At 41.8% G+C, this 17,916-nt stretch overlaps 1 protein-coding gene across 4 annotated transcripts in view; it reads left to right on the forward strand.

Annotated features, from left to right (window-relative positions):
• The window catches only part of CPQ (carboxypeptidase Q), a 166,830-nt gene extending 149,329 nt beyond the window's left edge, over positions 1-17,501 (forward strand). For all 4 annotated transcript variants that reach the window (XM_083622731.1, XM_083622732.1, XM_083622733.1 and 1 more), the window contains one exon: positions 17,056-17,501. In XM_083622731.1, coding sequence (XP_083478857.1) covers positions 17,056-17,216 — 161 coding nt within the window. In that variant the 3' untranslated portion in view covers positions 17,217-17,501. The remainder of the gene's footprint in view (positions 1-17,055) is intronic.
• Positions 17,502-17,916: the final 415 nt, after the last annotated feature.

Here is a 17,916-nt window from a genome sequence, read left to right on the forward strand (position 1 = left end):
CCAGGCCTCCCCCAAAGTTGATGGGCATTGCCATTCAAATGGTCTCTGTGCGCTGCGTATGGCAAAGGACTGTGGGGCTTTCCTGGGCTCCCACAATATTTTATTCAAGTTGGTGCCAGTGAGATGGGCCATTGTTCTCGTTCTCTCTCTCTCTCTCTCTCTCTCTCTCTCTCTCACACACACACACACACACCACACAGAGGACCATTGATTTCACCACAAAGATGGAGGGGAAATTGGGAATTTTTGAATGTGTGTGTGAATTCTCTGAACTATGGTGAGTGGGCAGGCTTAGACAAAGTTGCCAAGCATTTTTTTTAATACTATAGTGGTACCTCGGGTTAAAAACTTAATTCGTTCTGGAGGTCCCTTCTTAACCTGAGGTACCACTTTAGCTAATGGGGCCTCGCACTGCCGCTGCACGATTTCTGTTCTCATCCTGAAGCAAATTTCTTAACCCGAGGTACTATTTCTGGGTTAGCGGAGTCTGTAACCTGAAGTGTCTGTAACCCGAGGTACCGCTGTAGAGCTAGCCTGCCCTCAGCAACCCAGCAGCATTCCTTTTTCAATTGAAGGACAATGCCCTCTGGGAACTTTTTTTCTCTGAAGAAGTCAGTTAAAAATAATAATTTTAAACTGATATTTTGTGCTTGGGTGGCACAGTGCTTTAATCCACTTTAATTGTGCAGGCCTAAATTTCCAGCAGGTGCTTGACAGCCTGGAGTCAACCATGGTTAACATCTTCTTATGACTTTTTATCATGGTCAGTGTACTGGATTTCGCTTGCTCATCTTACCGCTTGACTACACAGGTGTGTCTGCACATGCATTAGGGTCCTGATTTCAGCATCTTGCTATTCTCAAAAGAGATGTCCAATTGTACTTTTAATCACAGGTGTGGGGACAACTTTGTCTTTTGGAAATACAAACTTCAGCATATGGTGAGACCAGGTGGGAAAATGAAATTTGCAAATGATGGACTTTATTGTTTTGTTGCTCTTAAGCTGTGAAACCATTGGTGACCTCATTTAACTCAAGTCTGAATTCATTCAAGTAGAATTACGTAAAAGATGGTGGACAGAATGCATTGACAGGCATGCATAAATTAAAACACTCAGCATTGAAGGCTTTTGCTACAAAATACTGAGGAAACAAACAAGTCCCCAAAGAAAACAACACCAAACAAATCCAAGGAGATTCTGTATCTTCCCGGTTCTCACAAGAAGGCACCAATAAATTAGATTCTGAAGTGCTTTCATGTAGTGCTGCTATCTTCAAACACTGCAATGCCTGTGACAAACGCCTTTATTAATTACTTCATAGGCTTTCAAACATTCGTGGATGTGGGGACATTTCAGTGCTGATGAACTGGCTGGTCCAGTCTCCTGAAAGGGAGCCTAGCTTTTTATTCTGCTAAACAGAACTTTTATTCTTTGTGTTACAGAACATACAAATTGCCTTGGGATATATTTATGTGGAAGGAGAATCACAACTTATTAATAATACATTTCTGAAAATATGGATTCACTGCCTTACCCCCACCCCCACCACCAAAAAAAAAGAAAGAGAATGTTTTATAATACAGAAATAACTTTAAGACATTGTTGGGTAACTCTTGGAACGGAACCCTGATTGTGAAAGGAAAGGAACATCTAATTTAGATATTCAGAGGAAATTTTTCATGCACCCCAGCCCCTCATAAAACTCATCAGCATGTTAGTACAAATTTTTCCTAAGATACACATGTTCCTAAGCGGTTTTGCCTAGTATAATGCATTTTATGTGTTATTATTGCTAATGTATGCATTTATATGCACATTTTACCCTAGTATATGCATTTTGGTATGCATTACTTGGCTGGAGAAGCACATTGCAAAATTCAGAGAAGTGTGAATTTTGAAGGCAGGCCGTGTTTTGGTTTGGGTACTGTTTCAGAAAGTGTGGATTAAGTAGATTCTCCTTCAAATGAGAATGGAATTTGATTTCAATTTGGGAGGAATGATGGGAGCTGCCACACTCATGCACATCCATATCTGAAAACACATCTGGGCATTTGTGCATGTCTTAGATGCAGCTTATTGCAAACGCTTTCCATTGTAAACTTGAGAATATTGCCAATATCACTATTGGCAGTACAGTGGTACCTCGGGTTACATACGCTTCAGGTTACAGACTCCGCTAACCCAGAAATAGTACCTTGGGTTAAGAATTTTGCTTCAGGATAAGAACAGAAATTGTGCGGTAGCGGCGCGGCGGCAGCAGGAGACCCCATTAGCTAAAGTGGTGCTTCAGGTTAAGAACAGTTTCAGGTTAAGAACGGACCTCCGGAACGAATTAAGTACTTAACCAGAGGTAACATTGTACAGTAGTAGTAATAGGCAGGATTGAGCAATTGTGTCACATACAGTTTTAATGTTGCAGTAGGAAATGTGGGCTGACCAAAAATGTTGCACTTCAACTGATGCAACCGCAGCATCCACCACGGAGAGATGCAAAGTACAGGAATGAAATGGTGGCAGAACATGTTGTTTGCAAACCGTGAAAAGGGATTTTTATGTACCTCTTTACAAGCAGACCCAGGTGACTCCTGTGGGGGATGGGCTCTAGATATCCAGATGTGCTGTAATATTATGAGGCTCTCACTGTAACGCAGGATCAATTTGTCACTCTGAGGACCTAGCTTTAATGATGTGATTAGCCACCAGATTGCGGTATTTTGAAAAATAAAAGAACAAGTGAGGGGGGTGGGGGTTGCCATCAGCACCGTAGCATGTTGACAGGGGGGTGGTTTAAGCCTCTCCCCACCCTCCAGCCATGATCTTGGGGAACACCATGCTGCAATTAGCAGTAAGAAAAACCTTACCTAACTCTTAGGTGAGGGGGAGATTTTTATCAAGACTTTTGTTGAAGTGGGAAAGTTTAAACCTCCCCTCCCTGTACGCTGTGGCGCTGATAATCACCTCTCACCCGTCCCTGGCATTTTATTTTCATATAAACCACAACAGGATTGCTAATTGCATGCTTAACATATTGTGCAGGCAGGCCCTCAGCTGCAGGAGAAAGATGCAAGTTTGGCATGGAATATACTTTTCTGCACTATTGGCGAAGTACAGGCTGGGCTGAACCGCTCTACGTATTTCATCCACCTTACACATGATTTATACTAATCCATTAAGGTGTGGTGGAGCCTGCAGGTCTAATTAAACCCGGCGTAGGTCATACACTCATATAATCATAGAATTGTAGAGTTGGAAGGGCTCTCGAGGGTAGTCTAGTCCATGGGCAGGCAAACTAAGGCCTGGGGGCTGGATCCGGCCCAATCGCCGTCTAAATCTGGCCCGCAGACGGTCTGGGAATCAGCGCGTTTTTACATGAGTAGAATGTGTCATTTTATTTAAAATGCATCTCTGGGTTATTTGTGGGGCATAGGAATTCATTCATTGGTGTGTGTGTGTTTTCAAAATACAGACCCCACAAGGTCTGAGGGACAGTGGACTGGGCCCTGGCTGAAAAAGTTTGCTGACCCCTGGCTCTAGTCCAACCCCCTGCCATGCATGAATCTTTTTGCCCAAAGTGGGGCCCGAACCCACAACCTTGAGATTAAGAGTCTCCTGCTCTACCGACTGAGCTGTCCTCCGGTTCTCCCCAAAACCATGCTCAGGTGCCCTACACCTGATGTCACAAGTGAAGTGCAGGGCATGTAGAGATGCGGCAGCTCATGTGCAATTGGTAGCCTTAAAGTATGCTGCTGGTTGTGCAGCGGCAAGAGAGGCAGGCTGTTACCATTGATGATTGACAGTTAGAATGGGCCTGTAGGGATTGACTGTGCTACTGAGTACTCCACGGGGGACTCAGCCAACCCCTGTCCAAAGCAGGACATGAGGACCTCCGGCAGGCTTGAATTCACCCCACAACTCCAGGACTCACTTGCCTTGGGTTTTCTTTTGCAATGTGGTTTGTCATCCTATCCAAGAAAAAATGATCACCTGGTGTCATATTGAAGCCAGGTGATTGACAGGCGGCCAACATCCCACAATCCTGTCAAAGTGGCCACTGGGGTTGCCAGAACTCAGGATGCTGTCTGCCGGTTGGATCCACAACAAGCCTAATCGGTGGGAGAATTGGAATTTTAACTGCATATAAATTATTCCAGTGCAATGTGTTTTTTCTTATTTGAAGCCTGCTGAAAGAAAAATAAGCACATTCCAGGGATATTTGGAGATTCCATTCTTTACAGCCTAGCTGGGGGGTTTTTTTCCCAGCTGATGAGCAGAAGGCAACATTTTTATTTTTAAAGTATTTTTACCCCTCTCTTCAGTTGGAAAAAAGGTTCCCATAGCACAGTGGCTTAGAAATATCAGTAATATGACAGTCCTTGACCTCAGACTCACAGTCTAAAAGACACAACAAGACACAACAAGAGAGGAGAATAGATCAGGGGCAAAAGTCAGACATAAGAAGAGTCTACTGGATCAGTCCAAAGGCCCATCTAGTCCAGTGAAAAACCAGCATTCGTGTTTCGAACACAAGGGCATTCTCTTCTCCTTTGGTTTCCAGCAACTGATAGTCAGAAGCATTGCTGCATTGTTGTCAGTAGCCTTCAATAGTCTTCCTCTCCTCCTAATGAGGAAACATGTTTGAAATGCTATGATCCTGCTACAGTGCATGTGGGGCCTTAATTGCTTAGGTATTGTATATCTGGTTCTTCCCCAACAAAGATATACCCCGACTATAGATTTGAGAGTGTTTCTCCCCTTATGGGCCAACATGATTATCTTTCCTTTGAGCCTTTTCCTGGGCTCTACTGTTAAAAAAAAGAAAAGATGAAAATACTGATTATGGGATGTTGCAGGTGGTGAGTGGGTGGGTGGGTGGAATCTAACAGTCCTGTCAATCTGTGTATGCCAGTTATCAGTTGTTGGTAATGCTTAAAAGCAGAAATCTGCTTGTGTAATGCTTGGGAGCAGCTGGGTGGGAGTGTTTTTACGAAAGCCACCAGAGTGTTTTCACAAAACAAAGGCTATATCGGTTTTGGTTTAACTTGGGAGCACTTTAGGAGAAGTTATTTTTGATTCCCGTCAGCTTTTGTGCCGCAGAGTGGAACCCCGACCTGATTTCGCTCCATCTTTTATGCAAGCCTCGTTTCCCTCTCCAGCTGCCACTAATGCTCTGCGGCGATGAGCAAAAGGTTAATGTGCTGCAAAAGTAACTGTGATAATCCTGGGCTGTAATTTACCCTATTTACTGTATCAATACGAATTAATACTCAGATGAGTTAAACAGAACAGGAAATGACTGGATGAGCAGCATATATTTCTCTCTGTGTGTGTCTCTCGTCTCTCCTTCCCTCCCATCAACAGACCCCCATTTAATTAAGCACCACAGCAGCTGTAGGAGGTGCTTCCCTTTTGCCATTTTGTGCAAACCTTGATTTTTTATTATTTTTTTAAAAAGCTTTAGAGAGCAGTGATTCAGGAGGTAAAAACAGCAGGACTTCGGGTGTTATTTATAAACTCTGTGCCGGAAACTATTTCAAGGTCTGCAGCAGGGTAACTCAAGCACCATTTACTTTACCCAGTAATTTCAAGCGCAGAGGCTCAGTGACAGAGCTAATGGCACCGTTGCCCCACTGGAACCACATTAACTTCTTGATCATTTTGGCTCAAATTGACAAAAAAACCCAAAATGAAACAAAAATTCTCAGTGTTGTCTGCTGCCAAAGGCACCAATTGGCTCACTTAATCCTACAGAATGGTGCTAGCTTTAGATGTTGCGGCGTCTGAAGCGAAAAATTGAAATGACACACACACTCCACACACATTTGGCCTTAAAAAATAATAATTGGTGGTGAGCCATAACTCTTCCAATAAATAAATAAATAAGCCACTTTTCCAGGTCATTGTCCAACTAAGGCATATTCCAAGGAGATCTGCCAAAATTAAGTCCATTAGGTGGTTTCAATTCAGTCCTACTCAGAGTAGACCCATTGAAATTAATGGCTCTAAGTTAGGATATGGCCACACTCTTGTTTTACGAGCACCAACTGCATTTCTAGTGCTGAGTTTTTACTCCCCGTTCATGTGATGTTATCCAAAAAGCATATGTATCCTGTACTTTGTTATGAAATACTACTACAGTCAAACCTCAGTTGTCAAACATAATCCATTCTGGAAGACCGTTCAACTTCCGAAATGTTCAACAACTGAAAACTGAAAGCAGAAGCCTCAATACAATAGGGAAACTCAAAATGGAAGCCGTGTAGCACGTTCGGCTTCCAAAAAACGTTCAAAAACCGGAGCAGTTACTTCCGGGTTTTTGGCATTTGGGATCCGAAACATTCCAAAACGGAGGTGTTGGGGAACTGAGGTTTGACTGTATTTGATGCCTTGTTTCTCCAACCAGCTTCACATCTGTGGGAGTCCTTAAACCATTCCTAATTCATCTCTAGCCAGGGTGTGAACACCTTCGCACAGAGTAAAGGCATCCCAGCCAGTGGAAGTTGGGCAGCTTCTGACAAGACTGGGCTATGATTTCCTTGCTATCTTGTGGCCCCAACTCCTTGGAACCTCTTATTGCAAAGAGTTAAAAGGAATTTGAGAGAGGGAGGCAGATAGAGGGACGGGTGGGGGTGGGGTTCACAAAATGATCCATTGGTCCAATTATTCTTGGCCTTTCTCTAATTAGTATGGTAGTTTAGCTAGATGTGCTCAAAGATAAATGCCAAGCACTTTATAGCTCTCTGCCCTGCTGGAATGCTATTGATGGAGATGGAGTATAAGGAGTTCAGAGTAAGCCAAGTAGGGAATACTCTGTACAACCTGCGGGTCTCATGAAGCAATGACTTTTTTTGAATACAAGAAAGTTACTACTTCATTAGGGGTGCAAGAGAAATTCAACTGAGTGTGTGTTTAATCTGTCAAATTCACCTTATCCTAAACAATATGAGAACATTATTTGGTTGGAGAACTGCCTCACAAAATTCTGATAAGTGAAAACAAAAAAAGATACATGACTTGCCATAGAATCATGAAATTAGAGAATTGTAGAGTTGGAAGGGACCCCAAGGATTGTCTAGTCCAATGCAATGCAGGAATATGCAGTTGTCCCATACAGGGATCGAACCTGCAACCTTGGCATTATCAGCACAACACACTAACCAACACAGCTATCCTAGAAGGATATGAATATGCACTTCTCTGGAGATCCAGAATGCACTTGTTTGTTATACTTAAAACTTGCTCTTCATTGCAGATGCCTTTTGTTTCATTGAGATGATGAAGCTTTGATTTATTAATGGATGCTCTGTATCTCTCCTCTCTAGTGTGTGTGTGTGTGTGTGTGTGTGTGTGTGTGTGTGTGTGATTCCATGCCTAGCCTTCTAATCCTGTGCTTGTAGTGCTGTCTTAAAATGTAAGTACAAAACAATGATGAGAAAGGGCAAGCCAGTTCTTTTGCACTTTACAAAGGGCTCCTAAATATATCCTTTAGAGCACAGTTGTCAATGACTGTTCCCTTTAAAGTGGAGGAGGCGTATTGTATACCTTGCTTTGTAACTAAAAAAGAAAGAGCACTCTCCTCCAACTTCCACAAACCTAGTGGGCACACTCTGGCCTCTGCCATCAATGGTGGGAGCAAGGGCCTCTGGAAAGCTGATCCCTTGTCTACGCATGCGCGAACGCCCAATCCCAGAAGTAACCTGTTCCAGTACTTCCAGGTTCAGTGCAGTGCGCAACCCGAAAACGCAAAACCTGAAGCGTCTGTAGCCAGAGGTATGACTGTGCCAGACTTTCTGCAATAAGCAATGCAATAGAAAAACACAGTCGAAAGTGTGGAATAACACGAAGCGGAGACCCATCCAGGAAAACCACAGGTGGCAGAAGCCTGTGGTCTCGGGACCCGGCGGGCGCCAGAAGCAGCCCCCAAAACGTTGAAGGGACCCCGTAAGGGGCTCCGGATCGCGGAGGGGGTAGCGGCGCTGTGGGTCGTTGCGCAAACAGCGAAGTGAAGCCGCATTGCTGTTGCCGGTCAGCGCTGTCCTTTCTTCCTGCAACTTTTCTGAACTTTGGAAACTACAACCCGTGAGTAAATTTGGACATTGAAAACTTTCTGAAACTTTCGTCAACTTTCTGAAACTTTTTGAGAACTTTATGGAACTTTTAAAACTTTTTAAAAAAAAGTTGAAATTTGGCTGAAAACGGAGTGAGAATAAGCAGGAAGCCCATCTCCCGCGATACTGAACTTTAAGCAAAGAGCAGGAGGAGTGGAGACAAAAAGTTATGCTTTAACTAAATGCTGGCACCCTGTTAAAGCAGTTTTCTGAGTGAAAGACTTTGAGCTATTGACTTTTGCTGGTCATATGTGGGATGCACTGATATTCTTCTTCTGTGGTACCAGTGGATTATAAAATAAATAAGAATCTCTGGTGCTGGAGCTGCCTGAATGAGCACCAGTTTGCAACTTTGGATATATTGAATTCAGGTTTTGAAACATTCTGAGCTGGAACTGGATACTTTGAAACTGTTGCAGTCAAGGCACTGTAAGAAACACTGTTTTGCTTTAAGTTTTACTCTGCTAAAAATAACACACTGTGGAGGCGATAGACATGGATTTAAATTTATAAGTTTAACTTGGATTTGATCTTTTCCCTGAAGACGTATTAAGCTCCCTCTAGAGGATTTTGGGCTTACAGCAGTGACTTTGTTTTACTTTCCCTTTCCCGGCCTCTGTTTGACTATTGCATCTGGGACTCTGCTTTCTCATGGGAACAACTTGGATTGACCTTGGATTACAGATAACTTTGGAATGAGTGGCGCAAGGAGAAGAGGAAGGACTAAACAAACAACTTTAACTTTATCTGCAGCCTCACAGCGTAGATCTTCTGTGCCGGCCTTGCCTTCCACTTTGCCTCCAGACATAGAGGCGGCCTCCCTAATACAGGCAGGGGAGGGTGAGACAGAGGAGCTGCACCTGGGAGATATGGCTTCAGGGACAAGTAGCTCTGTCTTGGAGAAAATTTTGGAGAAACTGGAGGCTCTGGACAAGAAGGCTGATTTGCATACAGCTAAAATTGAACAGAACACAGAAAGTTTGAATAAGCTGACTGGACAAGTTGCACAGAATGCCCAATCCATTGGAGAATTAAAGGAGGCCGTAGGTGAGAATCGTAAACTGGCTGAAGATACTAGTCAAAGATTGGAAGAACTTGAGAAAGAAGTAAGACCACTCAGCAAACAAGTTGGAGAACATCAGATTTACTTTTTGATGACAGAACTGCGAAACAGGGAGACCAACTTGAGGATACGGTCAATACCAGAGGTGGAAGAAGATAATCTTATTGAATTTCTAACTAAGGAATTTGCCAAGTTTTGGGAGTTAGAGGAAAAAGACTTTAAAATTGTATCTGCTTTTAGGCTTGGCAGAGTCAGAAGGACAGAGAAGCCCAGAGATTGTTTGATAACATTGAGATCAAAGGAGGAAAGGGACAAGATTTTGGGCCTGCACTACGAAAAGTCACTAGACATCTTGGGCAAGAGAATTGAAATCTACAAGGACATTCCTAAGCAGTTGCTGGACCTTAGATCTAATTACACGGAATTGGCAAGACTGTTGAGAAGCAACGCAATTATCTTCAGGTGGGAGTTTCCACAAGGATTATCCTTTACCTACAGAGGGAGAAAGATCAAAATCAAAACAGTGGAAGATAGAGACAAGTTTTTGGGAGCACACGGAGAAGACCTCCACAAAGGACTTGGATTGCCAGCGCCAGAACCTCCAGGGGAGCCCGCCCCCTCGGATCCTCAAGGACCGGAGAACAAGGTACCACCCCAGAAAGAATAACCAGATCTATCCAGGATGTCTCTGCAGCTTTTGAGTTGGAACATAAATGGCTGTAACAGTCCCGAAAAAAGGTCTAAAATTTTTCATATTTTAAAAAAGGAACAATTGGACATTATATGCTTACAAGAAACGCATGTGATTAGGCTCCATAGAAAGGTGTTAATAAATAAAAGGCTTGGTCAAGAATTTATATCATCGGATACAGTTAAAAAGAGAGGTGTAGTGATCTATGCAAAAGAGAGCCTTTCACCAAAATTTCTCTTTAAAGACGAAAGTGGAAGAATCCTCGCAATAGAAATACAGTATCAAGGAGAAAAAATTTTGATATTAGGAATTTATGCTCCAAATGAAGGAAAATCGGATTTTTATAAGAAGTTGCACGAGATCATGCTGGACTATCTGGATTACAACAACGTCATCATGATGGGGGACATGAATGGGGTCGTATCAACAAATATGGATAAGTCACAGAACCAGAACATTACTAAAGAGGGAAGACTACCTAAGACCTTTTTTGAAATGACTGACAATATGGACTGGGTTGACATCTGGAGAGTTAGAAACCCCTTGGGAAGAGAAGGAACATTCTTTTCTGAAGCTCAACTGACTTGGACACGAATCGACCAAATATGGATAACTAGAAGTCTGGCACCTAAGGTGAGGAAGGTGGAAATCTGCCCCAAAACATGCTCCGACCATAACGCCTTGAGAATGGATATGACATTGATCCCAATCGGCTCCTTTAGATGGAAGATGAATGATGGCCTGTTTAGAGATCAAAGAATTGTAAAGAAGGCCCAAAAAACCTTAAAGGACTATTTTGAGATTAATTTGAACACTACGGTGGAAAAAAGAACTATCTGGGATGCAAGTAAAGCTGTGATGAGAGGGTTCTTGATCCAACAGAATTCCTTAAAGAAAAGACTGCAAAATGAAAAGAAAGATAAAATTCTGGAAAGTATCAAAGAGTTGGAGAAGAAGTTAAGATCTAACCCGAAGTCCCAACCGATTCTGAGAGAAATTAAACTTTATCAGGCGCAATATTCCAAGCTGATAAATCAGGAAATAGAATGGAAGATTAAAACAATGAAACAAAAAACTTTTGAATCGGCAAATAAATGTGGGAAACTGCTAGCTTGGCAGTTGAAAAGGAGACAAAGATTAAATACAGTAACAAACTTAGAGGTTGAAGGAAGGAACATTCAGAACCCGGGAGAGATTAGAAAGTGCTTCCAGAGGTATTTTAAAAAGTTATATACTCAAGGGCCACAAGATGAAATAGAGATTACACAATTTTTGGAGAGAAATGGATTAGCAAAGCTGTCAGAAGAAAACAGAACAATTTTAAATGGCAAAATAACACAACAAGAGATTGAACAGGCCATCCTGAGTCTGAAACAGGGCAAATCACCAGGGCCAGATGGACTGACCTCTAACTACTATAAGACATTGAAGGATTATTTGATACAACCTTTGTTGGAGGTCAGTAATGAAATAATGGAGGGGAAGAAGGCGCCTGAATCGTGGAAAGAAGCATTTATCACATTGATTCCAAAGTCAGAAACTGAAAAGACACAACTTAAGAATTACCGTCCCATCTCCCTTTTAAATGTGGATTACAAAATATTTGCAGATGTTTTGGCACGAAGATTTAAGAAAGTTTTAAGTGAGATAATCCATAAAGACCAGGCAGGCTTTCTCCCGGGCAGACATATGTTTACTAACACAAGGAACATTATAGACATATTGGAACTTTTACAAACAAACATAAACACCAAAGCAGCTTTAATTTTTATAGACGCGGAGAAAGCCTTTGACAACATTTCTTGGAAATTTATGAAGGGGAACTTAAAAGAAATGGGAGTGGGACGGGGGTTTGAGAACGGGATTGAGGCAATATATTCAGAACAAAAGGCTAAACTGATAGTTAACAATGTGGTTACAGAAGAGTTTAAAATTGAATAAGGTACACGACAAGGCTGCCCGATTTCCCCATTACTGTTTATTTCGGTTCTGGAAGTGCTCCTGAATATGATTAGGGGGGACCGGTTGGTGGAAGGGATTCAGGTCGGAGCGAAACAATATAAACTTAAAGCTTTTGCAGATGACCTAGTTCTGACATTACAGGAGCCGGAGTCTAGTTTGAAAAGAGTACTACAACTGATTCAAAACTTTGGTCGAGTGGCAGGATTTAAGTTAAATAAGCAAAAAACTAAAGTTCTGGGGAAAAACATGACAGATATTGAGTTGGAACAGCTTCAGAAAGAGACAGAATTAAATGTGGTTAAAAAAGTTAAATACCTAGGGGTAAACATAACAGCAAAAAATCTGAGTTTATTTAAAGATAATTATGAAAAATGTTGGTCAGAGATTAAGAGAGACTTGGATAGTTGGTCAAGATTAAAACTTTCATTGCTAGGCCGAATAGCTGCCATCAAGATGAATGTATTGCCAAAAATGTTATTTTTGTTTCAGACACTGCAGATTGTAGACAAGACAGAGTGCTTCCGGAAGTGGCAGAAAGATATCTCTAAATTTGTCTGGCAGGGCAAAAAGCCCAGAATCAAATTTAAAATATTAACAGATGCGAAAGAAAGAGGGGGCTTTGCCCTGCCAGACTTAAAGTTGTATTATGAAGCTGCAGCTTTCTGCTGGTTAAAAGATTGGTTACTTCTTGAAGATACGGATGTCTTGGATTTGGAAGGTTTTAATAATGCGTTTGGATGGCATGCATATTTATGGTATGATAAAGCTAAGATAAATAAGGCCTTCAAGAACCATATTGTCAGAAAATCAGTTTTTAATGTCTGGACAAAATATAAAGACTTACTGGAGAATAAAACTCCGAGGTGGCTGTCACCCCTGGAGGCTAAGGCTCGGAAAAGAGCCAATATGGAGGCCAATTGGCCAAAATATTGGGAGATAATAGAAAAGGATGGTGACAACTGGAAATTGCAGAGTTTAGAAAAGATGAGAGACAAAGTGCGAGACTGGTTACACTATGCTCAGATTAAAGAAGTGTTTAAAAACGACAAAAAGTTAGGATTCCAAGTGGAAAAGTCAAAGTTAGAAACTGAACTGTTAGAACCTAAGACTAAGGTACTTTCAAGAATGTATAACTTGCTGCTGAAATGGAACACACATGACGAAATGGTAAAATCAACAATGATAAAATGGGCGCAGGATATTGGGTATAATATTATGTTTGAAGATTGGGAAAGGTTGTGGACCTCTGGGCTGAACTTCACTGCATGTAATGCGTTGAAGGAAAATGTGATGAAAATGATGTATAGATGGTACATGACCCCTGTCAAACTGGCTAAAATATACCATTCGTCTGATAGCAAATGTTGGAAGTGTAAGGAAAATGAAGGAACATTTTTTCACCTCTGGTGGACCTGCCCTAGAGTGAAGGCCTTTTGGGAGAAAATATATAATGAATTAAAAAAGGTGTTTAAATACACCTTTACTAAGAAAGCAGAGGCCTTTCTCCTGGGTATTGTCGGCCAGAGTGTGTTAAAAGAGGACAGAACATTCTTTTTGTACGCAACAACAGCAGCAAGAATATTAATTGCCAAGAATTGGAAAACTCAGGAGCTACCCACTGTGGAAGAATGGCAGATGCAACTGATGGACTATATGCAACTAGCCGAGATGACCGGCAGAATTCGAGACCAGGGAGAAGAAAGGATGGAAGAAGACTGGAGGAAATTTAAGACTTATTTACAAAAATATTGTAATCTGGCTGAGTGCTGAATAGGATGCCAGTGCAGACAATTGTCTACCATTAAAATAGATTTAAAGTCGAATTATATGTCAAACCAAATTAAGATTATTAATTAAGATGAGTTAAATGATAATTTGCTTGAAAATAATTTAATAATGATGTAAGTGTATGCGGGAGGTGTGGGGGAGTCCCATGTAACAATTGAAAGATGTTAAATGGACAACGATAAGTGCTTATTTGATATATGTTTTATTTGAAAACTTTAATAAATATATTATAAAAAAAAAAAAAGAAAGTGTGGAATAACACTTGCCTTGATGCACATCATCTACCTTCTCCCAAGCAAATCAGGACAGATGCTCGTTAAATAGCCAATGCAGTCTGATCTCCCTGCAAACAAATCGGGACAATGCTCAATAAACAGGTTGTTTGGAAGTGCCCTGCCTTAGTATAAGGCAGCTTCCTGTATTTTGATGTTCCTACGTTTCTCCAGCGCCTAGGTGCTATAAATGCTTAATAAACAATACATATTATTGTTACAAAGTATGAGGCTTGACCCTGTTTCATTCCCATGTTTGCACTTGAAGATGACTCTGACTGCTTTCCATCTGTTTGAAACTCATCTTCTGATTAAAGAGGCACTTTAAAGAGAGTCTCTTTTAATTCCCTCCCTGGCATTTCCTCCTCCTTTGAAGCTGATAAATGTCTAATTTCCCAGTCTTGCAGATGCGCTTAAGCTATGGAACCTTTAAGCTCCCATAAGGCTGTGGGGAGCTTATGCTACCTTTGGTCCTGACCACAATGTCATCCGCGAGACATGCCAAGTATTTCTTGGGTAGAAGCAAATTACGAACTGTTCTGTTTACTTATAGTAAGGAATGAATGCATTCCCCTGCCTCTTTCGGGTTCCATGAATTGAAACGTTTTTTCCCCATAGATGGAAGTGTTTTGTCCAGCAATTATTGTATTGTATTGTATTTTGTCCAGCAATTATTGTATTGATGGGGAAGCCACAACATTCCCATCACAAGAATGTATGTCGGTATATGAGCCATATACTCAATTTTCGTCATAATTGTGAGAAAGACACGGAGAGTAATTTACACTATGAAAACCGCATCCTTGGAAATGATTTCAATTACTCCAGTGGGACAATTGTGAGTCGCTAGCTCTTGCATCAGGATAGACTGTGTATTTGTTGCCCAAATACACAGTTGAAGCACTTTGAACCCAATCCATCACAGAACAGAGTGCTTCCATGCATGGAGGAAAGATCTGGTGGCAGCCCCTTGTACCTCATGGGATATGGCTCTGGAAGATGCCCTGTCCAAGGGGGGAGGGCGACTTTGGGGGGAGTGTAACTGCCACATGGAGGAAGAGTTTAAAATCTTCTGTACCCAAGCAGAAGACCACCCACAGTGTTTTGCAACCCACGTCTTAATTTTTTCAGGGTATACTTTAAATCTATTAACCTATACAGCACATAAACTTTTAATGGAGTGATCCATTACAAGAAAAAAAAAGTTGAGCACATTCTTTGAATTAATTAAAGTTTAAATGTTATTTTATACAAAAACATAATTATTCTTAGGAGGAGAACACCTGGCCAGCAGTTTGTTTGTGTAATTAAGCTGTGCCGTGGGTTTTCATAAAAGATGGGCTTTAAAAAGATTTTCTGCAACTGCTTGACTGAACATGTATGTGTGGAATAGCACTTTAAGCAAAGATTTCAGGAGAACTTGTACGATGGATTTGAAGCTTTATTTTGGAAGGAAACCCATGTAATCACCAGCAGCGATCAGAAAACTCTGTAGCTGGTTCCAGTGCTGATACCCGGGGCCTATGCTGCTCAACAGAGTCCAATTAAGCGCATGGATTGTATGTTGCCAACATGTGGGAGAAAATCTCCCTGCACAGATGCAAACAGGAGATGCAAGTTCATTAATCACAAATGTCCTGGGCAACAAAATATGGCTGCATCCCATAATCATTGGGCTCCTCTTCCCTTCCGTGTGAAATCAATTGAAATAGTTAGTTTAGTTCATTGGATTTACGAATGGCTCCCCACAACAGAATGCCCCAAAGCAATTTGTAAGAATAAAATACAGTGATACAGTAGATCTGTATACACTAGGGGCTGCCCCCCTCCATGCCTGCACTGCTTGCCACCCCTATCCACTCCTTTGCCAACCACCCTTGACCCCACTGCTCCCCCTCCTCACCCTACAGCTGTTCCCTTGCTTCCCCGATTGCCTGCCATTTGTCACGCTGCAGCTGGGGTGGCCGCTGCACTACAAAGCGTGATTACAGCCTTACAGTTTTATGTATATAGGAAGATAGACATAATGGAAAACATATTAAGAGTCAAAACATCCAATCATCGGTGCTGCCCAGAGGCCTAGAATAACAAAACAAAACAAAATTGCCTGGCATTGGAACAAGAAAACGCTGGTGCCAAGTGGGCCTTCTTGGGGCCTCCACAGGCAAGGAACGACGGCAGAATTCTCTCATTCTCATTCATTCATTCTCATTCTCAGACTGTTGAACGAAAAACGATGAATGGGTGGAGAATATAATACTGGGGATTTTAAGCTTTCAGGCAGGGGTGGTTAACCTTTTCACAGCCCGATGGCAACAATGGTGGCCACCCTTATCAAGACCACATGCCAGCACGCATACTTCCCTCATGCAGACCATGTGCCTGTACTTGGTTTCATTGTACTCACCACATGTACAATGCAAAAATGCACACATAAAGCACATACACAGCATGCAGGTACATGCTATCTCCCTCATGCAAATGCACACACAGTGCATTCACAAGCATGCGCAATGGCAGCAAGTAAAACAATTTAAAATAGGAGGTTGGCATTAGGAGAACAAATTGCCCCTCCTACATTGGTCCCCTGTACCGTACTCCACATTCTTCAGGAGGGTTCCCAAGACTCTAGACAGGCTTTTCAGGGGCCACAGGTGGCTACAGGGGGAATTAAGAAAATTTCCTTAATTTGTCTTAGTATCCGAGCCATTATTTTGAATATGAGCATATGAAACAAAAGCAGAACCAGCCCGCCTTCTTTGCCGAAGAACCATCTCACTGATCAGAACGTAAGTAAGCATTGTGTTAGAGGCAGAATGTAAAGTGTCAAGCTTTTACTGATTTCGTGAGAAAGGCAATAAAAAGGACAGAAATTCAGTGGGGGGTTTTGCAATCTAATGTTTGTTGTACAACGTTTCATTTGTGCTACAAATAACTGAAAAACAGAAGCCTTCATTTTTGCTGTCTCGTTTACTCCTACAAGTTTGAGAAAACTATGGGAAGTGTATTTAATAGGGAAGTCATGAAAAACCCAGACACTTTGGCTTAAAAGTTGTTTCATGAACCATACATTGTGTGTTAGTAGCTCACCTGGATTCAGTCAAAGCCAAGGTACAAGAAAATGTCAAAATGATAAAATTCTCATAACAAAGTGACTTTTTTCCTCTTCACAGCTGCCAGCTTGCGTGATGATCTCACTAGGTACTTTTGGTTTCATCATTCCCAAGGGGACACAATGACAGTTCAGGATCCTATCCAGATGAATCTCTGTGCTGCTCTTTGGACTGTGGTGTCCTATGTAATTGCTGACATGGATGAGAAGATACCAATGTAATTAAAAAGAAGGAGGAGGGGAAAAATTGATCTTTTCCAGAGCAGACAAGGAATGCACGTGGCCTATTGCTGTGATGAAATCCTGTTTTTCCTTGAAAAGCTTGTGTCAAATATGTTCTTTTAATTATGCAGCCCTGCTTCGATTTCCTGATGATTGTTTCCTGCTACGTATATTAAATTCTGTGATTTTTCTAGAGCTGCTCTGCTGTGCCACTCACAGCAGCTTTCGGTAAAACAGGAGAACCCGTTACCTCCTGAGTACTTTAAATAAATGTGTTACATACAATTCCGACACACCTTCTGCTTAATATGCACTTTGGGGGGACTGAGAGAGAAGGAAGAAAAATAAAGATGTTCAAAGAATCTTGAAGAGTTCACAGACTTGGATCTAGTTATCTGGGGGAGAGGGGGAGGGGCCAGAGGCAAAAGTGGGTGGAGCAATGGATTCAAATGTACTGTAGGCTAATTCCTACATGCACACCTCTCTGCCCTCCATTCAGGACAGCAAGAGGCACGTTCAGATTTCAAGGCCACATTCCAGCTAGGCAAGAATACTTTGGGTGTGAAGCAGAAATTCTCCTGGGGAGAAATCCTAGGGACAGAGACTGAGAGAGAGGGCTAGGGGCCACATATGGTGGTAAATACTTTGATTCAGGACTTCACACTCTGCAGATATCCCCTTGAGGCATTCTAAATGGAGA

This window comes from Podarcis filfolensis (genome assembly GCF_964270895.1).
Source record: "Podarcis filfolensis genome assembly, chromosome: 7".
Lineage (NCBI taxonomy): Eukaryota > Metazoa > Chordata > Lepidosauria > Squamata > Lacertidae > Podarcis > Podarcis filfolensis.